Source organism: Rhipicephalus sanguineus, chromosome 8 (genome assembly GCF_013339695.2).
Source record: "Rhipicephalus sanguineus isolate Rsan-2018 chromosome 8, BIME_Rsan_1.4, whole genome shotgun sequence".
Taxonomy (NCBI): Eukaryota; Metazoa; Arthropoda; class Arachnida; order Ixodida; family Ixodidae; genus Rhipicephalus; species Rhipicephalus sanguineus.
Genome location: NC_051183.1, coordinates 6,437,572 through 6,462,633, shown reverse-complemented (window position 1 = coordinate 6,462,633; position 25,062 = coordinate 6,437,572). Strand labels below are relative to the sequence as shown.

At 44.9% G+C, this 25,062-nt stretch overlaps 2 protein-coding genes across 2 annotated transcripts in view; both read left to right on the top strand.

Moving 5' to 3' along the window:
- Nucleotides 1-963: 963 nt before the first annotated feature.
- Nucleotides 964-12,608, top strand: LOC125759682 (uncharacterized). The gene is made up of 3 exons (XM_049418734.1): nucleotides 964-1,234; nucleotides 1,303-1,487; nucleotides 11,466-12,608. The coding sequence occupies exons 1-3, from the start codon at nucleotides 1,219-1,221 to the stop codon at nucleotides 11,724-11,726; spliced, it is 462 nt and encodes a 153-aa protein (XP_049274691.1). The 5' UTR covers nucleotides 964-1,218; the 3' UTR covers nucleotides 11,727-12,608.
- An 8,747-nt stretch (nucleotides 12,609-21,355) lies between these two features.
- LOC119401267 (mRNA decay activator protein ZFP36L1) overlaps nucleotides 21,356-25,062 on the top strand; it is an 81,937-nt gene continuing 78,230 nt past the window's right edge. The window contains exon 1 of the mRNA XM_037667958.2: nucleotides 21,356-21,707. Within this exon, the coding sequence (XP_037523886.1) occupies nucleotides 21,675-21,707 (33 nt within the window). The 5' untranslated portion in view covers nucleotides 21,356-21,674. The remainder of the gene's footprint in view (nucleotides 21,708-25,062) is intronic.

Genomic DNA, 25,062 nt, shown 5'->3' with positions numbered 1-25,062 from the left:
GCTGTCTAACCGCCGCAGACATGAAGGAAAAAGTTACGACTCCGTCAGAGCAGTAACGTTGATGTTGACGCATAACCTGAAAAAAAAAGGAAGGAAAAGCGGGAGCAATCGAACTGACGACCTGCAGCCATAACACTATGGAGAGCGCGCCAACCAACTATACGGTCCCTACCAACTACGCCATGAACATCACACGACGTGGACGTCTAAAACGACCAAAAATCTACGGTAAAGGGGCCCCGTCACTTTTACGGCGGTACTGCGCTGACGGGCCCCGTCACCGTAGTCACCGCTTTACGACGACGGGGCCCGTCACTATAAGTACTTCGCTATTATAACGGGCCCCGTCACTATTACAATTCGCACTACGGTGACGGGCCCCGTCACTTTTACGACGGTACTGCGCTGACGGGCCCCGTCACCGTAGTCAGTGCCCGTCGCTTTTACAACGGCACTGCGCTGACGGGCCCCGTCACCGTAGTCACGGCATTACAATGACGGGGCCCGTCACTATTACAATTTACACTACGGTGACGGGCCCCGTCACCGTAGTGACCGCTTTATGGAGACGGGGCCCGTCACTATTAGTATTTACACTACGGTGACGGGCCCCGTCGCTTTTACGACGGCGCTGCGCTGACGGGCCCCGTCACCGTAGTCACGGCATTACAATGACGGGGCCCGTCACTATAAATACGTCGCTATTTTGACGGGCCCCGTCACTATTAGTATTAGCACTACGGTGACGGGCCCCGTCACTTTTACGACGGTACGAAAGCGTATCCCCGGAGTCGGGGCTCTCCCGGTTTGGCGCGAAACCGGATCTGACGTTACCATAGGGAGGTACTCCCTGCCCCTAGACAGGTACTGTTGTAGCTAGGGAAAGATCCGACGATTCCTCGGCCTTGTCCCCAGCCTTTACTTGCCTATGTTGTATGTTCTACCGTTCTACTCGGTACCCTCACCGCAGTCGCCGGCCTTGTTTGAGTTATGCCTTCTTTGCGCGGTGTGGTGATAGACGACAGCCAGGTTAAATTCATGTGCAGGAGTCGCCTTCACTTGAAAACATCCGTCGAGACCTGCACATTTAGTTTTGGTGGTTTTGACGCTGTGCGAATGGCTGAGGCCGTCTCTGCGATGCACTTTCAGCGCGTAGACTGTCGTTTTGTACGTTGGTGGTAACGACGTTTGCAGTGCCAACGCGGACCCTCAAGATATATGCGACAATATAGGGGTACGTATTCTGAAATTGTGAGATGCTTGCCATCAGTCACTGAAGGTTGTATTTTCTTTATATTTTAGAAGTTAGTTCTGCAACTGCAGCACGATGTGGCCCCCGTGGTGTATACGTCTTCAAAGTGCTGCCACGTTGCTGCAGCTCTGAAGACGCCGATGCGGAGCGCCAGATCAAGAAAACGCGCTTGCTGAACCGCAAGCTGACGGCTACGCTGAAACGCCTGCCGTGTGTTCGAATCTTGAACGCCGAGGTAAGTTTACGCTGACATACTGGTGCGCGCCGCTGAGGGAAATGCCGTACCGTCGTGGTCGGCACGCAGCTTTTTTTAAGAACATTTTAGCCGCGCTAGTGCTCATTGCTTGCGGTAAAGTGATGCGGTAGAGGTCTTGCGGGTTAAAATACTGACATGCCGACCACGACGATACGGCATATCCGTATTGCTGCACGGTAAACCTGCACTGCCAACAGACCCGATTAAAGCGGTATGTAGATGCGTACCGTCCAGGGTTGCCGTTGGGTAGATTTGAAAAGGAGCCAGAATTCAAGCTAAAAGTAGCCAAAGTAGCCAGGTCTTTTAATCTTATCGCCAAACTTGTAGCCAAATGGCAGAAAATCGGTATTATGAAAAGAGGTTTTATCATTGATCAATATATAATACCATTTTGTGTCAGCAATAAAATAGCATACGGGCACAGTTATCTTCTCCTTCATGCTTGGTCTTCAAGCTGTAAGCAAGTTGCAAATAAATGAACATATTATAAGTTCCGTGCACCTGTATACATTTTATATAGAATAGATATAGTAATTGCCAGAGAGACAGTAAGATTGAAACATTCCAGCCAACCAGTCATTAGGAATACTAATGGCAGAAGAAGGTTGTGCTTGAAGTCAAGCACGACCAGCTTCAAGTAGCAATATCCGCTTGAATATCACCGGTCCAGCTTCATTTTGTAGCGGATCTCTGTGTCTGTCAAGTTCACCCGAAAACACGCGCCGTGCATCAGCACTACAAAACTGGCTCGTAACGTCAGCATCGATGGCGGGCAGCGTGAACAGCGTGCTAGGCACGCGTTTGCCAACATGCGCGAAACTTCGTCAGTTTGATCTTAGCCAAAAGGCGTACTTAAATTTCATCTTTAATTTATTTGTAAGTTATATTTCCAATTTCTTAATTTTTATTTAAATTCTTAAAACCACCGAATTCCTGGCCTATCCCCCATAGTGGGTGTGAGACACGGACTGGGCGAACAAGAACTTCATCATTCCGTCTCGGCAGGCGCACCGCGCGTTGCGTTCGGGTGCCTCGATGAGCACCAGACTCATGGCGGGGCTAGGACACGCGCTTATACACTGGCTGACACGTCAGAAAAGCTTGGAAACAAAGGGTAGTCGTCAGGCTTGCTTGGTATTTTATCTGCAGATAATGAGAAAAATGGCTACTGAATGCGCTAAAATAGAGGTTCAAAGTAGCCAGAAAGTAGCCATGGCGCCAACCTGAAATTTTTGTCGCCAGACTGGGTCGTAAAGTAGCCAATTTGGCGCAAAGTAGCCACCAACGGCAACCCTGGTACCGTCCGCACCGCATTCTAACGAATTTTAAAACTTAGTTGTAAGTGCTCCTAGCAATTTTCTCCCGTGTATATGCGTTCATCTGAAATACCTGACTGTTGTTATTGACAAGGCGTTCACACGATGTTGAGATACAGGGAAAATACCGAAATGAAGGTGACAATGCACGTTAAGCACGTGCACACCTTTTACGTGCACACCTTTTAGTGATCTTGCATGTGGCCATTATACACAGTGGAAAACAAGGCCTTGAAATTTAATGCCCTTTCTTTAAGACGGTGACATACATGGACAGTGAGGATGCTTTTCAGTATTTAGATTTAGCGGAGTGAGGCAACGTGGTGCCATTTTTAGTAGAGGCATTTGAGAATACATGGCTTGCATGTGCCGTCACATGAGCTGGCTCGTATGTTAGAGACAATTTTGATAAACCATTCCAATGTCCGTGGAATGGTTCATCAACAATGGCAGTGGTAGTGACACAAGCATCCTAGCCTTTCTCACCGAAGGCCACTAATAGAGTAAGAGAGTGTTTTCAAGGCATGGGAAACGAAATGTTTGACTGAAACATCAGTATGTGGTGATACCAAATTCAGAAAACCGCCAGTGTCCGCATCTTCTCAGTGACAACCAACTCACTATGACGTTGTTAGGTAACTTTTGTTACCCTTGAATAAATGAAAGCCCACAAGTCACTGCTATCTCGATCTGTTTCAGTGGACGAATGAAAACCTGTCGACGAAATGGGTTCATGTATGTGAGGTACCTTTTGAAAAGGCAACAATTAAAATTAACGTTTCAGAACCACTATGGGCCCCCTGTTCACAATAAAGAATGCGAAGAGGGTGATTATTTATGGCCTAGGTGCCAGTGGGTGCTGGTGTATATCCTGGGTAGGTCAACACATGTACAGCTAAAGTAAGTTGCACACATACCACATTTGAGATCAGATGTATAAAGATTTTCTTCATTGCGATTAGAGCAGTGGTGTCCAAATTAATCGCTTGGTTAGTAATGAATAATTATCCACCAGTGTTTGAGCATGTCTTGCCTTTCTCAAGGCACTTTTTATGGTGTTTTGTTGTTTGTTTGAACTTTTCGTTCCACTAATGTAGGATGTGTCACAGTTCACGCATTTTGTGGGTAACCTCCTGGAAACTATTTGTCGAAGGAGCGCTTTGATTCTTTGGGAGGACAAACGGGAACAGCAAAAGTATGTGGGCATCCCATGGTGCAGGGAATAAGCGAGTCACTTGCAAGATTTTTTTACACTAATTGTGTGAGAATTTCCCAGATGCCAAAAAACTAGGTAACATGACAGCTCACACATGTTAAAGACCTCTTGGAGCAATAAAAGTTACCAGGGGTAATCTACAAAATTCCACGCATGAACTTTGATACGACTTATATCAGTGAGACTAGAAACCTCAAACGAAGTTCATCGTCAACAAACAGTGCAGCAGTGTACAATAGACAAAGGGAACGGTTGTCTTTGTTCCCTTCTTTGTCTGTTGTCCACTCCTACCCTTTTTGTTGAAGATGGATTAGCAACTAGCCCAATCTCAAAGCTTGCCTCAGACGAAGGATTCAACACCAATAGTCACACTCGTTCGGAGCTTTGGCAATTTTAGAGCCCTGTAAAAGCCTTTTATTCATCAATAGAGAGCCATTGGGTGTTTCCCAATATGCCTTACAAGTTTGCCATTGAAAGTTCTGTCTACGTTAATGCAACAGCTTAAACATAATAATTCTAAGTTAGAAACACAGACAACTAACTGGCTAGAACGTGCTATCATATCCTGGTGGAAATGGAAGGACCGTAAATTATAGTGATAGAATCTAGCACACTTGCAGTTTCAACAGGATTTGCATTTTTAAAATGTGTTTCAATGTTGCAAAAACCGGTTTGTTGTGCAGCCTGGTGGACAGGCCTTCATACTGTGCAAAGGAGCCATTCGGATTGCTGTAGTCTTCTGTTCTTTACATGCACCATAATTCGTGCTTGATATTACAATCTATATTATTAGGCATCCCCACTTTATTCTATGCTTTTTATAAGGCAAAAGGAGTGATTGCTGAGAGGCGGCTTTGCCATCACTGTGACTAAGGGAACTGGCAACCTGTGTCAAGCCGTGGTGCTTATGCGCAGTGCGTATACATGCTGAGTGCACAAACACGAACCACAGCAACAGGGGCTTTATAAGCACAATGTTGCTTTCTTATAGATAAGGCCTTGCTCGTTTGCTGGCGTATTATTGCTATTGTGCTAAACTACCACTGTTTACAATGTGTTGTGTGTATGACTGAATTGGTGCATAAAATTGTGATAAAAATTTCGAGCCATTACATTTTGTGAAGGCAGGTTACCAGTGAAGCTGTCTAGCACATAACACACAAATATGAACAAATGTATGAACTCGTTTCTTGTTATGATTGGTGGTAAATGTGATGAAAGGTACACACACACACATTTGTTGTCTTGATCGGTGGCTCATTATTTTTTGGTCATGGTGATGACGATGGCCTTATTGTTGCTATGATGCGCAATGATCAGCTTGGTTACAACCTTGCACATGTTCTTAGCCAGAGTCTCATCTATGCCTGTCTGGTGGTGAGGTTTGTACAAATTGTGTCGCACAGGAAGCCAAAGCATTCTAACACAAATTGCATAACTACGGTGGTTTGTTTTTGTGCTTTATATTTTTTCAAATTAGAGGGTAAAAATTGGGTGCTATTTTTCAAGCTGGTAATTTGAGAAAAATCACATTTTTCGTGGAACCATCATTGAACTGCATGTTTTTGGGGGGGTTTAGTTTAGAAATGCTACATGAAATACATTTACAAAAATTGATAAGTCAAAAGGACAGTAAAGAGCCTTGATAACATCTAGGAAAAGACACATTTAATTCACAAAAAGCTGATCACCGATTTTTTACGCGTCCTTGTTAACGTACATTGCCATTTGCATGTGCAGCATGTTGGTCTTCATTCGAGAGCTGTCTCACCTTTGAATGTACAGAGGCATCCACTTCCACCTTGAGCACCGCACCGTGCAGCCAACGCTCCGCGGAGCGTCTCTCGCTGGCGGCTGGGGCACGCAAGCGCAGTGACAACTGTAGGTGGTGCCTTCGCCGCGTCGTCTGCTAAAGCGCAGCGGCTCCGCCTAGTCGCGCTTGCTCTTCAATGAAGGTAACTTAATCTCATGGAAATCGAGAAGCGCAGCGACTGCACCTCGTTCCGCACTGCTTTTTTACCTACTGTTTTCTTTTTCTGCATGCGATCTTAAAAGTAATAAACCTTGGCCCGTGCATGAGTAAGATCGCCAAGCTGGGCTGGCACTCCCGCAACTAAGCTACTCAGATGCTTTGTGCCGTACAGTTAGAATATTCCCGCTACTCACACGGTTGTTTTCATCAGCTGAAAGTTTGGCGACACAAAGTCGACAATAAAAAAATATAAGTTTGCGCTGTGAATTGAAGGCTCACGGAAAACTTTCTGCTTCGTGCTAAAGTTTTGAGCCAAGAAATATATAAAGCGATACGTGGTGCTTTGGGTCACCTAGCGATAAAAAGGGAGTCAAGCATTATTCAGCGCCTGCTTACAGAAGTAATCATTTGTCAGCGGCGCTTCTTTGGTGAACTGATCGCGTGATATGAGTTCAGCTGAAAACTCTATTAGAATGCTTCTTCATTTTTCTGCATGAATGGTACGAATAAGCATGGTTGCAAATGAGTAGCAAATTAGGGCGGCGTATTGGCGAGTTAAATTCGCTAGCGCATGAAGGCAGCAATGCTGATAACACCTGAATGTAATGTAACTTCTCTGAAATTGGCAAATTGCTCACATCCTTTTGTTTTCAGGCGAGTAACAATCCAAACTTTCGCACATTTAAAGCTGTTATGTCAGACCTTACCATGCATTTATCGCCAATTTTGCGGCGCCTAGCTTTGAAGCTGATCAAAAACATTTGCGTGAGCAGCGGGAACATTCTGGCTACTGGGCTCTGGCTACTGGGCTCAAAGGAGCTGAGTTGCTTAGTTGTAGGAGTTCAAGCGCGGCTGTGAAAGTTTACTCATGCACGGACCGAGGTTTATTGGTTGTGAGATCGCATCCAGAAATGAAAGAAAACACTAGCAGCAAAAGCTAGACGGAACAAGGTGCAGTCGCTTCGCTTCTTCTGAACCGTGCCGGATGCTGGATTTGCATGCGCATAGCAAGAGCGAAGTTAGCTTCACCGCAAAGCAAGTACAATTCGGCAGAGCTGCCGCGCTTTAGTAGACGACGCGGCGAAGGCTCTGCCTAGAGCTGTCACTGCGCATACGCGCTAGTTACCCAAGCAACCAAGAGAGGCGCTCCGCGGTGTGCTGGCCGCACGGTGCGGTGTTCAAGGTGGAAGTGGACGACTCTGTACCTCAGCTGAAAGAACCCTCTCAACATCACAGCTTTCATTAGGTATAGTCGTGTACAACTTTAGAAGGCAGCGGCATTTTCCCCTCAAAGGCGGATGCATACGAGCCTCCACCAATAGGCGCGCACTTCAGGTGACGTCATGAGCCGGACGGCCGGTGACCCCGCCGACGGAGAACATGCCTAACATGCCTAGCGGGACTATTTCTTTAGTCGTGGAGGCAATTGGCTGCTGCGCTTCGGTCATCTGGGCGGGGCCTCTCCTGTCTTCTAAAGTTGTACCCGACTATAGGCACAGCAATGTCATTGCAGCATTTGCTGGCCTCGGGTAGTGAGCAGCAGAGTCATGCCAATATTCAGTGAGTTCAGCAGCTGGTTAGTGTGGATTGCTTCCAGCAAGTACTGGTTGCACTTGTGAAGTGAATTCATGTTTTTAGTCTCTAAAATGAAGGTAGGTCAGTTGTTATGAAATGACTGTCTCAGCAGACAAGAGTCTCTTGCAATGGATTCAATACTGCTTGCAATTTCCATAACGTTAGGTGGTTTTCACCTTTGTTTGAGACGTTCCGTTTAACAGTGCAGTACCATTCTGTGGAGAGTTTTGTGCAAAACTCCACGCAACATCTTTTCACTAATGTGGTGCTGCTGTTGGGTTACGTAGACAAAACGGGTTTTACCAGTCATTGTTGAAAGCTCGCCGACCATCTGCGGATGATGGAGGATTTTAGCAAGTTTTGAAGGCGTCCGGACGGTTGCTTGCATCTGTGTGCGAGAGCAGACAATGCAGCACTGCATGTGTCACAACTTTGTGGGTGCACTTGTTCTAGCTTCCTACACGGTGATGTCGGTGTCCAACTTGTCGCCCAGAAACCGAAACCGAAAGTCGTTCATACAAATAAGGCGATGTGAAATAGTTTCGAGAGAATACATGAATTTGGGAGTGTGTCTCATGCTTCCTAGATCAATAAGAAATGTTTGCAACAAAGAATGCACAAGCCACAAATTTGATGGCACCACCCCTTTAAGTGGTTGTGTGTGAACTTGACGTCAATTTGGACACTTTGGTGGCTTTGTAACTCCTATCTAACAAAAATAATGCAACATGTTTTTAGAGATTAAGTTAGAGCACATGCTTGGCTTTAATTCTGGGGAGTTTAAAGAAAATTGAAGATGGCCTTTTTTTTAAACTGAATTTCGAAGTATTTTATTTTTAGAGACGTTTTTTACCATATGCATTTATGGTTTGCGTCTGACATCATCCTCGGCAATCATACTTAGCACAATGGTTAACCTAATGCGTGGCAAATCTCTGGAAAATTTGGGAAATTTCGAGTATTATAGACGCGGAGTGAAAAAATCTGAAATTAGAGCATTATTGAGCAATGGGTGCCGTATTTGCAATTTCTTTTGCATAAGTTATGGGCAACAGAACTGCAACATAACATTTTATAAATGCACGTTACTCACAGTAAGCCAAGAAAAATTGGCTCGCAGCTGCAATAATTTCTTTGTAGGATCTCGTCAAAATCGTATTTTCGGGAAAGTCGCGAAAAGCAGTTCTGCTGAGTGAAGACTTCCATCCAAATTTTTTTGACCTAGGCAAATTTTTTTTCCCGCAAAACTAACATTGGTTTCGTGGCCCTAGGGACTCGTACAGCCAGATATTTTTTTTTTTTCAGCAAAATTAAAGGGGTCCACAGACATGCACCGATCTTATCTGAATACACTCTATCTGCTACAAAGTAGTAATCTTCATGTTTGCTCATGGAATCTTTATGAAATCGGAAAAATGTGGAACTAGCTGTACATTTGGTAATTTGCCCTACCTGCACGCTGTGGCACATAGGCTATACATAGGCGCCCCACTGATGCTTTTTTTAGTGTGAGCAATGGGGCCATAGTGGTCCCGAAGCATCAATTTTATGTACTTTTAAAAAATTTGAGGCGCGTTCTAATATGTTAATCTGGTACCTTCCCCATCTGACAAGTTTTTATCAGACTTTTGACTATGTAGTGAAGTGTACATCACAGGCTTGCTGTGTCAAAATTCTATTATCCGCACCAGGCTCTCTCCTCTAACACTGTTGTCTTTCACATATGAACATTGGATGCTTGCACGTGTTCTCCATGTACGGCAGGCTGAAATATTCATATTTATTTTCGTTGGCTGCTGCTTCCTTGCGTTAGTGTAAAGCAGTTGGGGCATTATACAAATGTGCAGGCAACCATTAATTGAATCTGAAATGCATGTGCCGTATTTACTCGAATCTAAGCTGATGTTTTTTTATAAAAAACAATGCGCGAAAGTGGGGGGTTGGCTTAGATTCGAGTACCATGATTAAGTTTTTTTTTTCTGGCCTTGCGAATTTCGAGTGTCGGCCTACAATCGAGAGCGGCCTAGGTTCGAGTAAGTACGGTACATATTCTAGTACTGTCACTATAGCTTCAGTGGTGGTTGGTCAGCTTTCAGTAGTGATTCATCGCAATGGTGGATGCAGGGTGTCGGAACGAAATGTTTTTCGTTTCGGTTTTAGTTTCGTTCCACCGAAAAAAGTTACGTTTCTGTTCCGGAACTAAAAAAATAATGTTTTGTAACGGTTCTTATTTTTATGCGAAAATTTGAAGGTAAAGTAACGATAAAAACATAGGATTTGTGGTAAACTTGCGCTCCTCTTAAGAACGTGGGACGGGTAAAACACGTTCTTCCCGCATTCTTCAGAGGAGCGCAAGTAACTGTACGACGAATTGCTACAGACTAGCGCGAGCTATGTGGGGTGTCGTGGCTGTGGCTGGCCCAGAAACCCGTCAGGGAGGAGACCAAGACAAACCAGCAACCATCTTTACTCTGCCGAGTCTCGGCCACAACTGCGAGCTGCGAGCGTGCCATCGTTCGTTTTCTTCTTCTACGGACGACGCGCTTGCAGCCGCCGCTTTTATACTTGTCTATACGCTTCTATACACTTATAGGAAGGAAGAACCAGAGGTCAGCAACAGGAAAGAGCAGGCAACCACAAACGGTGGCAGCAAGGCGGCTGCCACGACGACTGCTAACCCGAAAATGGATGCGGTGCCCCGGAGCCCCCAGTTGCCATGGACAACACCGGGACCTTGGTTACGTGGTGGACGAACCGTGCCGACGTGTGGTCGTGCATGCCACGTGCTGTCCGCTGTGGCCAAGGATAGCGGCTACTGCGCCCTCCTCCCCAGTTTCACCGGAGGGGAGGGGGCAGTATAGAAGCGGTGGCTGCGAGCGTGCTGGCCGTAGAAGAAGAGAATGATGAGCGATGGTGCGCTCGCAGCTCGCACTCAGCAGCCAGTGGCAGCGGGCAGTTGCGGCCGAGGCTCAGCAGAGTAAAGATGGTTGCTGGTCTGTCTTGGTCTTGTCCCTGAGGGGCTTCTGGGCCAGCCACACAAAACCCCAAAACTAGCACCCTTCCAAGTTACTGTATTTAAATTTCTCAAAAGTGAATTACGAATTTTCTGAGCAGGTTCTATGTTTTGTGTCAAAGGAGTGAGCATTTTCTCAGAAGCAGCCCATCATCGAGGGTGCAAGACCGCTGTTCTGATAAAATAAACTTCAGCACCGAGAATGCCCTCTCCACACTAGTGTGACTGGCACACGAAAGTCCACTTGCATTAATATAAACAGCTCTGGTTGCCACTCTTTTCATTTTTCATAAAATTTGAACATCTTTACTTTGGAATTCTTGCATGAGATAAGCGCTAACACTATACCCTGACATATGTATTATTGCTCACGTTGCATGACCTCGGTTGTTCCAGGTCACCAAGTTTTCCCGGGAACTGAAAACTGATAAATATTTCGGTTTCACTCTGGAACGAAATAATAGATAACGTTTGTTATTTTCGTTCCGGCCAAAAATATCTTTTCGTTTTTGTTTTTGGTTTTAGTTCCGTTCCGACACACAGGGTGGATGGCTATGTAATTTCAAGCTGTGATATTGGTGCAAGCCACATATACAGGGGCAATGCAAACATTCAAAGGAGCGTGTATTGATTTCAAAAGTTCCGGCTGAGCCCCATCTAGCAGTGAAAAATTTTCACATTGCAGCATACTAGCAACACGTTATGTTGCCAAATTTTTCAATTATCTTATGAAACTGTAGGCTGTGGTCCCATGTTGTTCACTTCCCTTTCTTTTTGTTTAGTGACTTCAGTTGATCTGCAAGTTCTTTCTTGTCTCAATGCATCACATTTTTCCTAATTGCACTAATTTTTTTTGTTCCTACAGCATCGGTTTCTCAATTCCTCGAAAGAGCCACGACGTGCGCTCTTAGCAATTGATGGGTACCATGTGCACAGAGGCCAAGGGATCGATCAGCTGGCCAAAATCGTCAGTTCTCTTGCCCGTGACTTCGGACCTGGAGTGAAGTCACATGGACACAACGAGCTGGGTATCTGCTACAGGCTGCTGAAGTGCAGCCACTGCAACACAAAAGGCCACGAAGTCCTGCGAGTGCAGCAAATTCCTTCGCCTACCTTCCCAACATGAACCAAGACTGCTTTAGATCATCTTAATGTGTAAAGCAGCACACAAAAACAAGACATGAAAGGAGGAATACAATTGAACAGGCCAACCACTGCACTTGCAATTAGCTTATTTTGGAGGGAAAAAAAGGAGGGGGTAATACACATATGCACAAGTGCACAACATTCAAATTTTTTTAAGCACCGTTATGAGCAAAAGTCATTGTTGCAGTGCACAACATTCAAATTTTTTTAAGCACCGTTATGAGCAAAAGTCATTGTTGCATGTGGTGCACTTGTGGGTATGTACTATATACATATTTTTTAAAAGAATAAACTAGTGGCAAGTGCAACAGTTGTCCTGTTGAATCATATTAATCCTCTTGTGTCTTTTTTCTGTGCGCTGCTTTACATGTTCAGATGCTCTGTCACCAATTCACCCGACTTTCAACCTTACTGAAACTTGGCAAATGCTGCCTGCCATGAAACGGCCCTTTTCAGGGCCACCCATGTGTTGTCCGGCTGGTTGCGAATGCTCCCAACTGTTACCCAGATAGCCTCCTTGAAACTTGAGAGGAGTTGTACGGCACATGTTGATTCTGCTGGCTGTATATGACTTTTGTATTATTAAGATTGTGCCACAGGGTCTTTCAATTGAAAGTAATACATATAGCATGACCTTGCATTAATTATCTTTCATAAATGCTAATCACTACTCGAACAAATCGAGAACGTTTCTGTATTGCAGCAAATAAATGTAGAAATTGCATATGTCATCACACCTTTATTGCCCAAAAAATTGCATTTATTGCACATTCATCAAGCAAGTGACCTATGCAGGACACTATCTCTGCAAGCTCAGATGTGCACGCGCAGGCCTTGCATTTATGGCTTTGCTATCTCGGCAGCCCTCTGTTCTATTGCTACCTGTGAATGTGCCAAGCAGATTGGTCTGAACGGCATCACAAGTAGCTAAACACATTTTAGAGCGCAATGAACTGGGCTAGTTGGTACTACTTCATTATGTCACAGTGCGAGGAAAGAAGACAAGGCACACAGTGCTGTGTCCCAGCTTTTTCCTTGTTCTGGGAGCACTGGAACAAAGAACATTCACTTGGAGCTCCTACCATCACATTTGGCTACATGCTCCAAGCCCAGCTCGTCCAGACATGATTCAAGGCATCACAGTTGTGTTCGCATACATCATCTGTGTAGAGAACAAGTTATTTTGAATTGAAAAATGGCCATCCACCTGTTTTGTACAAGGCTACCAGGAAATCCATACTGATTTCTCAGAAAGGAAGACAAAAAATTCATACTGTTCCTGGGCTCAAGCCTGGAACCAACACCTTTCCAGGGCTGTTTCTCTACAACTGAGATAGCCAGTAGGCTAGCAATGGGCAGTGTAAGGGCCAATTAGTTGAAAAGTCAAAGCACACAGAATGTGGCAAATGGGTCCTGTGGAAACGTGCAGCAGCTTTTAGCAGAAGATTCTGCGTTAATATCTATTTATGAAAATCAAACTTGAAAGAAAAAACATTACTTGCAGCTGGTTATAAGCTACTTATACCTACTGTGCTTTCCACAGAACTCATTTGTCATATTCAGTGTTCATGCGCTTCAAACTGAATTTGCCCTCGCACTTTGATTACTAGCATACTGGTTAGCTTAAATGGTAGAGTGACCACCCCGAAAAAAAGTCGTTCTCGAGTTCAAACTGTGGACCATGTCAAATTTTTCGCCAACTAAAATGCTGTTCTTTATGAGAAATCCATATGAATTTTATCGTAGCTTTGTGCAACAAATGGGAGTGGATGGCCATTTTTACATTCATAACCCTTTCTATGTTGTGCAAAACTCCGCTGTTATAAACGAGTCATTTTCTAGCAGCCAACAGCACATCATAGTGTTTGTAGATCTGGAGTGCTTCCCAATACGGACCACTGAGAATGGCACAGTTGCATTGTGGGGCAAAAGTATATGGACAGTTTGTGCCACTGAGCAAGCTTATGTTATGAGGCCCAGCAGCACATAGTGCTGGCATTGTTGACATAGTTCCTTGAAAGGCAGTGAGGGTTAACATAGGCTGAAGTTGAGGCATCTCCGTTGTAGTGCAGACAAAACGGGTGCGGATAGTTCGTTCATGCTACTGAGAGAAAGTAACGGAAGACATGGCAGCAACACACAATGCCGTTTATGAGTTTGCAAGGCAGGCCAACTGCACCAAGGCGGATGAACTGCAAACAAGAGAGCCACATGGTGTTTCTAAGTGTCAGGCTGTACGTCACGAAAATTTAGCTCAAGAAAGTGAGCCCATAGTGTGCACTATAGGTTACCGCATCTGTTTGTATATAACATGGCAAATAAGCTGATTGGTACAAACTGAGTGAGAAGAGTTTAGCAAGAGTTTCATGCCACGTCTTGAATGTGCTTGAAAAAGTGCGTGAGCCAACATGTTAATAGGCTGCTATCGAACAATGTATCTAGTTTTTCTTTTCTAGTAAGACCTGTATATCCAAAAGTTGGCCTCCCAGACAAATATGTATTATGGGTGTCATACTGTCAATTTTGATCACGATGGGACCTGACTGGGTAGAATTTCTCTACTGTGATTATTTACTGTATGCAAGTTGCAGAAACGAGTCAATCACTGTTGAGAAATTTGACCCTGATTGGGCTTAATTGCGATCAGCAGTGCACCATGTGACAATGGTATCATCCGAGTTAGTTTCTAAGTATGGTCTACATCCAAGCCGTGGATGGATCAACCTGTAAACCTAAAGCGGCGGCACTTACGACTGCAGTTTCGCAAAGTCGTACTCTGTCTTGCTGCAGCTTTTAGCACACCATTCTTTCTATAACTGTTTGAGACGCTTTGTATACAACTGTCTACATCACATGTTTTTGCTAGTCGTGTTGACTAGTGGCTAAGAAAGAACAAGATACATTTAAGAGTGGATAAATTGAACCTCCTGTGTAATAGATCTGTTTTCAACTTCATTTTGCAGTGTACTGTTAAATATAGTCAATTAGCAGAAGGCACTACCATGTTTGATGTTCCGCTTTTTCCAAGTCACCTAAAAAGTATAATTTATCTTTGCTCGAAATGATCATAACCAAAAAAAGAAAAATTAGTACTGTATTTCTAGCCTGAGATTTCATTCTATTTTTGCAAAAAGCAGAACATGAATGACTTCAGGTTCAATGCAATTGCAGTTTAATCAAGATTAGTTACTATAAAGCACATACATGACAATATTTTTGTTGCAACGTCGAGTTCCTTGAGATAATGTGCAACTGACGAATTACAGGCAGTTCTTCATAGATCGCGTCTGAAAGGGTTTAATGTAGTCGAATGAAAGCTCGCACTTGAATCGAAAGTTCAACCCGACTTGCAGCTCAGTTGTAGCAAGTTCTACTGTGCGTTTAGTTCTGACTTTTTTCTTTTTTTTTTTTTGCACGAAGTTATACAGAACACACCCTCAATTGGTGCGCTGCTGGTAGGCACTGATTAGTTACTGCATATGCTACCTTTAGGTAGCGTAGTCAGTAACTCTAGCACTGATAAGAAGAAATCAGCGTCTTTAGGTCAAGGGTGCTTGAACTCTTCCAAAAACACCCCCTTTCGTGAAAACGAGCAAGTGTAGCGCAAGAATTTTCAAAAGCTCTACGGTGCGAGGGGTGTTGGACGTGAACAATTCTGTCTTATCAATAATGCAATGTCCTGATGCACTGACAGCGCAGAGGTCATCAAAAGCAAGCAATCGCTACCATTATAGCACTAAAAGCGCCTTCAAAGCAAAGCTGTCAAATTGAAATCACGGTTTACATGTACGTACAAAAAAAAGGGGGGGGGGGCTGTGCAGTCATCGACGCCCATTAGCAAAGCAATGTTTGTTCGTGGCAATACCTAGTACATCTGAATTTGCTGCACAGCTTTAGCTAATATTTTGTGTGGTACCCGCGCGTTCATGCACGTTCACGATCGTGTCCCGATCATCGGAAATGATTTTTCAGGGCTCGACTGGCTCGATACCACATCTAGCGCAAGTTAACGATCAAAGAGCTCGATACCTATCGAAAGCGCAGAGCATGACACTCACACAAAGCACAATGTTGAATTGGAAGTTGCATCGGAACGTGTATCTTACCAATGACCTCACCTGCTATGGTGGGCGAGCGGAATCGAGTACGAATATCCACGGGTGAAAAAGGCACCACACCTTCACGTGTGAGAAGACACACCGTAAACTCGATAGCGAGCGTTAATGTTAACATTACCGCGTACAAGAAACTAGCGAAAGAACAATTTACATCGCGCAAACGCTGCAAATTGCAAATAAACAATCCGCCATTGCAGACGATGTCGATGTTGATCGAGCTCTCCTCTGTAATAAAGGATTCGCGCCGTAGCCAGAAAACGTGTGCAAATACCGCTGCAATAATAATAATAATAATAATAACAATAATAATAATCTAAGCATTCATAAAGAAAGAAACAGATCTAAATCGATTCTGACTCTGTCCTCGTGGCTTGAAATGAAACTGCATTGCATTACTGTAATGAATGTAGTGCAGAAACAGCATGCACAAGTATGCATTATCAACACAGGAAGACACAACCAGGTTAAGCTTTGACAATAAGGCTTTATTAAAATGCTGGTTTGGTTCCTCCATAGCTTTGGGAAATCAATGTCATTTAACACCTCTACAATCAGTAATACAATATCTGAAATGAGAAATCATAAGTGAGAAATGGGCAGGTCAGCACATTCACCAATCGAACACTTTGCATTCCAGTCATGCGAAGATGACATACGGTAATAGCATGCCATGTTTTGTGATATGCCTATATGGTTAGTTCGGTTGATGTAAAGAGCGATAGTGATATGACCATGTGACCGCATGAGTGTATATATTTGAGTCTCGCTTTGGTGATTAAAAGAGTTGGTAGTCTAGCCGCTTTCCTGTCTCCTTCACCGTTTCCTGTGTTCGTCTGTTTTCGGCTGGTTTAATTCCTTGATGCAATGCACCAACTAGCCCAACAACGAGTTCTACTATGTGCAATGCCCGACTCGTTGCAGTTACTGTTTCAGGTGGGCTCTCATAGTCGTTATTGTCACTGCTTGACAATGTGTTAGCAATGACCACACAGTGAATGTGCTTGCACACTTTGAAGTGTATCAGGTGCGCACACACTGCACATTCATTGCATCTCAAGGGACAGCAAGCAGCATCCCCGACTTTTGTCACTGTATAAGAGTGCCCTTTAGTAGACTGAGATGGCACAGTCCACATGCCGTCTTCGTTTAATTTGGCACAACCTGCCATTTCAGTGCCAGATCTGTGGTAGCTTTCAACTGCACTCAACTTCTTGCCCTTTGATCATCTGGATTGCCCTCTTCATCAAAAAATGATATGTCAAGTCCATGAGTGCAGAAATTAGTTTATCAACACGCTTATTCTTCTTTCCCTCCAGCATGGTGTGCTTCATCGTCCTGTGCATGCTCTCAAGGTGCATGTTGGTGTTGATACCTGCCCTCGTCCTAAAGCAGTAGGCCCGCTCTTGAGGTCTAACTGCATAGTTGTCCTTGAAGTACTTCAGAAAATTCCTCAGTTTTTCTTCCTCAGTGTCAAGGAATGATTGAAGATACTTTTCAAATTCTTGCTGGTCAAGGAACTCTAAAAGGAGTTGCACGTTGTGGTACACGTCTGGCCTCAGTTGTTTTTCTACACACTCATGTATCTTCTTCTGCCAATTCCTATCCACATGCCAGGTGCAGAGAAGTTTCTGCTGAGGGACACCCATAACTGACGACCATGCCTTGTAAAATTGTGAGGCGTCATCAGACATAAATGTCTTAGCAGCCACATTTTCGTTGATGGCACACTCAAGAGACCTGAAAAAGCTGCCAAGTTTTCCTCATTCATCCTGTTGCAGATGAAATAGGCTATAGGTATACCTTATCCCACTTCATCTAGCACTAGAAGAGTGGTCAGCTCAAACTGTTACCCTGTAGTTCCATGTGTTGAGTCAAGACACACAGTGCCCGTGCCCAATTCTTCTAACAGCTCTTTTTGTGGCTCTGTCATCAAAGCAAGGGCAAAATCTGTTGCACCAAAAGTACCAGTTGGGTCCACTGCACCTTATGCCTTATACAGACAGACAAGTGTTTCACCTTCGTCTTACATTGCTTTCACCCACATATCTACACTGACAGCATCATTGGTGTGACACTGTTCAGGAGCAGCAATGTGAAACTGCCGTTTGATGTTATGCAGAGTTATGCGTTCTGCCAAATGTGCTGGCCTCAGCTTACATGCCCCCAACAGATGTTCTTATATTATTCAATATGGTTTTCATGGGCACACCACGCTCCAGGTCCTCTGCTACGTTGGTTAACCCCGTTGGCCTTTTCTTTGTGACTCATCCTCAAGTGCTGAATTTCTGCTTTATGGCCATAATGCTTTCTTTGGTACCTTACATTTATGGTGATATCTTCAGGTGCCGGGCTCTGAGTGTTCTCCTTCTTCGTCACAGTAATAAATGAAAGACATATCTTAGCGGACTTGCAGGTACCCTGACTTTTCTCTCGACGATTACCATGACCTTCCTTTGGCCTAGCCACTCCTGATCTATTAGAGTAGTAGTGGCTCCTCGTTTCCCCACTGGCCAGCTTTTTAGGAGCCGTGTGAAGAATAAACCAACAGTTCTCATTCGCCTCTTCCTGAGCTTTCCATTCACTGAATTCTGTAATACAAATACAACATAGTATCAGAGAGAGACATTAAACCAACAAAAATAGTTCAAAGGCCTTAGACACAGATTAATGTCAAATGTTTTATTTTGCTCCCTCACTCTCTCTGCTTCACAAAATAAATTAAGTCCTTCAGCTAACCTTCATCTCATTCAGTGCACTGATATTCTTTCTGAAAAACTTCTGAAGCATAAGTTTTGACCGAGCTTACGAATGTGCTATAAACGGCAAAAACGACTGAGTGATAAATGTGACATGAGATGAACATGGGTTTTAACAAAAATGGGTCATACAAATGAAGAAACAAAGTATACGGCTTAACAGCGGAGGTCATCAAAAGGTATTAAAAAAGGCCTTTAAAAGGTTAAAACTTAAAAAGTAAGAACAATAAAAGTCAACAGGTTTTGCAAAAACACAAAATCTTTCTTCGAGAGCACACGTTTTCCAGAGTTTTGTGTGACCTTGCGGAGACCTTGTTGCACAGACTCAAGAAAACCAGTGATGTGCCTCCAAAAAACAGAGATGGGACAAAAACTGCTGTTATCCCATACGTGCACCAAGTGTCACATAGGATTAAGAAGGCTGCAGGGTGCGCAGGAGTCAGTGTAGTGTTTACCGCCCCCAACAAACTTTGGAGGCCTGTGCAAGCGTGTAAACGTGAACAGTGAAAGGCCTGACATGCTGAAAGAAGCACACCACGCGGTTTTTGTCTTGCAAATGCGGCATCGTGTATAAGATTCCGCTCTCTTGTGGATGTGTTTACATCGGCCAAACTGGCCAATGTATTAACGATCGCTTGCGTGAACACGCCAACAATTTAAAAGTCTGACGGCAACATGGCCTTACACTGTGTAGCTTGCGGTTGTACCCCCTTTCTTGACCAGGCTGTCATAGCTCGAGAAATATATGATGCATCATGTGCAGAACAGCTCGGACCCAGCTGTGTCAGCATGCCCTCTGTGTCACTCTCGAAGAAAGAGTCTGCGTTTTTGCAAAACTTTTATTGTTGTTCTCACTTTTTAAGTGTTAACCTTTTCAAGGCCATTTTTAATACCTTTTTACAGCCTCCTTTGTTCAGCTGCATCATTGTTTCTTCATTTGGATGACCCGCTTTTTGTTAAAACCCATGTTCATCTCATGTCGCATTTATCACACAGCCGTTTTTGCCGTTGATAACGCATTCGATCATGAGCTCGGTCAAAAACTTCTGTATGGTATCAAGGGTTTTTTTCGCTTTGTCGCCCTGTTTCCATGGGCACGTTACCGCCTGTAATCTTTAGCGAGAAAAAAAAAGCGTAAGGAAGAGAAAAATTAAATTTTTTTTTATAGTCTTGTTCTGAAGCACTCGATGTTACCACGTGATGAGTGTAGTGCATTAAATGTTAGTTTGAAGTAGCGCTCTATATGTCGTTTTCACTGTCCCTGTCTTGTGCGCTCACCTGTTTCAACACATCATGTATCCACCGGACATATTTGCTCTGCTTTGTTTTTAGAGGGAAAACAAAAAAGCGACGCAAGCGGCAGTACTTTCAGTGTGATCGAGCAAAATTGTGAAAATTAGTGCCTCTGTGCATACTTTTCTTTTTTTTTCTACGCGACAAGCACATGCGAATTATAACTAGCTGGCACAGTGAATGCACGTGGAAGCGGTCATGTGCTGTACAGCCTCACCACAAAAGATGATAAAAATGCACTGACACTGTCTTTTCCAACAACTATAAACTGAAAACAGGATGGGTACTCACTTTTATCTTTGTGGAACGCCTGCTGCACGTAGTCGGCGGCGAATTTGTGCGCTGCGATGTGGTGCTCCACATATTTTTCCAGTGAAGACAGGCCAACGCCACAAACGTCGCATTTTTTCATTTGCGGCTACTTGACGACACCGACGACACTTCGTCACTTCGTGACACGTGCGCGGAGACAGCGCCGGCGGAGGTGAAGATGACACTAGGACACTAGGGACGAAATTCATCAAGCACGTGACATACTAGGCACTCCGTGGCGACACGGGGAAAAGTCAAAACTAACTTAGGGAAAGAAAGTCTTCAAGTGACGTCACACGTGAGTGACGTAGCAGTGACGTCATCTATTGTTCGCGAGAGAGCCCAGACTCCGGCGAAACGCATGTGTCTCGCGGCCCAGTTTTTCCTCTTAGTTGCCGCGCTGGTCGTGCATGCACGTGGGAATCTTGTTGATTGTTCCCTTCTGTTTCTCATGACGCGTTAGCGAATTTTTTCGTGTGCGTGGCAGACTCAGTGTTTGAGGAAGCTTGATGTATTCAAGTTTTTGCAGACCGATTGGAATTACGGACTTATTCAGATAGCATAAATCCAACACCCCGAATACATCGCGGTGCATTTAGCTGCATTCCTGCACTTTGGCGCCCCTTTGAGGAGTAAAATCTCTAAAGAAATGGAGCAGCATTCGTCATTGCTGAGCGTTGTATTTTTTCTGTACAAAACCTTGCGACTGCTCTTCTGGCTGGTGCAGGTAACGGGTGGTCGTGCAATAATGTTAGCCTTCGATCCGGACCTCCTCGTGTGTTTCGACGCATAACTACAAATTACTGTGATAGCTAGACAGGCGTACATATGCATGGAATGAACAGCGATGTGTTGTTTTTTTTTATGCCTTTTACAATCAAAACAGAAAGCATGCAGACGATCCGGGACGCTGCTCAGCGCAACGTTACTAACCTAGTCTGGTAACATTGGCCGGAGAAAAACACGCCGCGCGTTTGCCATCTCGGGGGCCATAATCCACGTGTTGCAGTTCGCTCTCTTTGTAATAGATGGCGCCAGATACCTTAGCCACGCAGTTTATTTCTCTTTTCAAATGAGTGCGTCCGTTGCGCAGTGTTGCGTAGACGTGCATGCGTGGGGGACAGTGAGACCCGAGGAAGAGTCGCCCGAGTGCAGAATAGGTATCGCTACGTCGCGTCGAACAAATCGATTTCGTAACGACCAGCGAGCGATCAACGCATCGTTTAAAAAAAAATAAAAATAAACACGTGTTCTGACCGATCTGTGGGCGCCGGCAACAGCTGCTGCGGTCGACTGCTGCCTTCCGATCAGCCTGGCAGGACGTGTTTGCTCGACGGCAAGTGAAGTGCGCGTCGGCTGGCTGGTGGAGGTGCCTTCCGATGATTGTCATCGTTTGACGTGTGCCGCTGCTCTACTGTGCAACTTTCTGACGACGGCCGACACGGTGTTATGCGATTGCCCCATTCACGAATGCTTCTCCCGGTAAGAATCATTTCTCCTGCCATTTGTAGCTCAGATACGGTATTCCCATCTGTTGCGTGTTCGAAGCGAGAGAAAAAGTACTGACGCACGCGTGGGGGCCGTGCGGTGTTTCTCCGACTCGCATGACGTCACCATCACGCCGAGACGAATGCTGGAAACCGCGTGCACGTGCTTATCATTAACATGATCTGAAGAGGACAGCCAACTTTTGCAGTCGTGCGCGGCAAGGCGAGTTGAAAAGCGGAGTGTGAGGTTGCCACTTTCTCAAGCGCCCTCTCGTCGTAGCATTGGCGTAGCCAGCCCCTGAAGATTTTCAATTTGTGCATGTGGATATATACACGCACACGTACAAACGCACGCACGAACATAGCGAAAAGTATGACTTCGGGTATGACGCCCGGCAGCTTTTAATCTATGCGCGCACGTTCGGCGCAGACCGGCCGGCTCACGGAAGAGGTTCAAAAACAGAACACCACAGGTAGTTATAAAACCTACTGCGCGCTGAAGTTCGCGTACACAATTGTGTACACCGTGACTGAAGGGGATAGACGAGAAAATAAAGTTCAAAGTCTCATTTTTAAATTTCGCGCCGAAATCTCCGCGCGTGACGTCGCGGATTTCAAAGTGTATTTATCGTATTTTGGGGCCATTCGCTCAACAAAATTTCTGCAGACTTGGTATGTTAAGTCTATGACCCCCTCAGAGGGAAATGTACTTCAGTTTTACCAATTAGAAACTACGCATGATCTAGCAGGTGCCGTCAAAATATGTGACGTCACGGCGAACGTTGCGGAAACTTCAAGGTTGCGTCGCCGCCCACATTTTCTTTTTGCGCGTTTGCTCGCTTACTAAGCATCTTCTCGCAGCAAGCGTGGTGTTTTTGGTCTCGCGAAAACGTAGTTTTTAATGTTAGCTGGGGACCTAGCGGCACCTGCCGACAAGTTGGAGAAGTACAAATAGCGCTTCGTGGCCTCCGCGATTCGCTCCGGCAACGCGTTGCTGAAGCTAATCGCGGAGGCCACGAGCGCCTGGCTCGCGAGGCGGTGAAGGTACCTCACGGGACGACGAGCGTTCGGAAAACTTATTCTACCTGCTTTTTATATTCAAAACGGCTGAAAATGTCGAGATGAAAACCGCAGTTTCACTCACTCCCATGAAAGCAGAACCGGCAGAACCTTGAGTGTAACTAACAGTAATACGAGAAACAGCGCGACACACGGGACAGTGAACGAGACGGACCAAGCGCTGACTTACAACCAAGGTTTTATTCCGTACATGGGGGTATATATAGCACACGCACCGTGAAAGGAAGGAGAGGAGAACAGTGACGTGGAACTTTGTTCACGAATTCTATGAAAGCTTCTGAAAAATTAAAACCATCATCCACTAGACAGATGCGCAATTTCCCTGGTGATGAGCGCTAACGAAGGCACACTCACGCACATATCACCTCGTATCGTTGAACATGTACCAACCGGCCCAAATACGCACCTTAGTGTAATCAACAGCTTGCGAGGAGGGCTATCGGCACCGCTATCGCTTCACAGCGTTGGCGCACATTCTTTAGTGGCTTTTCAGATCGAATTATAAAATAACCACGTGATTTTGGGATCAACGGCTGCAGCTAAAAACACTACAAAGGGGGACCTTTCTGTTGCGCCGTAAAAAAACTGGGTCGAGAAAAATCGGTTTTCAGCCACGCTCGAAGTCATGATAGGGTGGCTAGAATGGGGAGGTGTGAAAAGTGATCTTTAAAAGGCGCGAAAAAAACCACAACGGACAGGTAGGAAGGAGACAGGACGACGCGCTTCTAGCAACTGAAGCTTTAATCAAAAAGCGGAAGAAGATATACACACACATTACAAAAACAAGAAAAAGAACCAGACCACCGCAGAATGAATATGCATATAAAAGAAAAAACACCGGGCACGTTTTTTGTCACCAGCTCAAGTAATATCAAGGTAATCTACCTCTCGGCTTGATAGCGCTACGGACGGACAACTTATGCAAGAAACACCCGATTTAGAAATATAGGCGGCTTCCACAATTTCACGAGTCCTTTGAACTCGGTTCGAAAACAAAATAGCTGCTTCTTTAAACAAAGGAAGACACCCACAAGCATGACAATGCGCAGATAAGTGTGAAAGCTTGTCGGTCTTCAACGACCTTTCATGTTCACGCAGGCGTATGTTTATACACCGTCCAGTTTGTCCTATGTATGTCCGTTTGCAAGTTGTAGGTATGTTATATACTACGCCAACGCGGCAGGGCACATAGGTATTCACATGTTTTACACGGCAACGACCGTATTCAGAGCATCTCCTATCAACCATCCTCTCCACAGCAGGGCAAACACGCGAGAGCTTGTTAGGCGCACTGAAAACAACGTCAACATCATAACGCTTCGCAACCTTTTTTAACCGGTGCGCGGTCTTGTGCATATAAGGCACAACTGCGACCTTCGCCTTTTCCGCCTTGTTACTGTGAGGCACTGAAGTGCACCCCGATTTAACCCATCTGACAAGCTTCTCGCAGGTAGAGCCCAACAGGTTATCAGGGAACCCTGCTGCTTTTAGCCTGCTGATCTGTAGAGAAAAGCTAGCACTAACAGAATGAGGACATGATTTTGAGAGGGCAGACTTAATACTCGAAAGCGCTATGCCATTTTTTACAATTCTCGAGTGGGCTGATCCATACTGGAGGAGTGGTTTAGTAGACCTAGGGAAAAAACCCCAACATACATGAGAGGAGAGGAATTGCAGCTTCAGGTCAAGAAACTGCAATTCATTATCCTTGGGAAGCTCAAAAGTGAACTTCAGTCCCGAACCACATTCCTTAAAAACTTTCAGGATGTCGATGCACACTCTTTGGTGATCATGCCTATCAAGTAAAATTAGATAATCGTCGACGTACCGAAAGGCACGCTTGTGGAGCCCAAGAAGACTTTTTTCCAACAACCGGTCCACTCTGCTAAGAAAAATTTCACAAAGAGTGGGAGCTACTCTGGAGCCAATACAAACTCCCGACTTTTGTACAAAGAGCTCATTGTGCCATCCTACAAAGGTTGCTTTGAGGTAAAAAGACAACAGCTCCAAGAACCCTCCCAATGAAACACCGCAACTTGTTCGAAACGTCAATTCATCGTTTCCCTGTGTGATGCATAGTTTGACACTTTCCATCAGCTTGTCATGCGGAAGCGAGTAAAAAACATCCTCAATATCAATGCTAAAGCCATAACACATGCCGGGGTTATCGTTTTTTAAGTGCTCAACAACTGCTTCAGAATTAGGCACACGAAACGGGTCCTGAATGGCCAACGAGGAAAGATGGCGCTGCAGATAACCAGAGACGGCGT

What these genes read in the sequence shown, in the direction of transcription:
- LOC125759682 (XM_049418734.1), top strand. An exon ending in TTCGAATCTTGAACGCCGAG is followed by an intron (nt 1,488 to 11,465) that starts GTAAGTTTACGC and finishes TTGTTCCTACAG; the next exon opens with CATCGGTTTCTCAATTCCTC.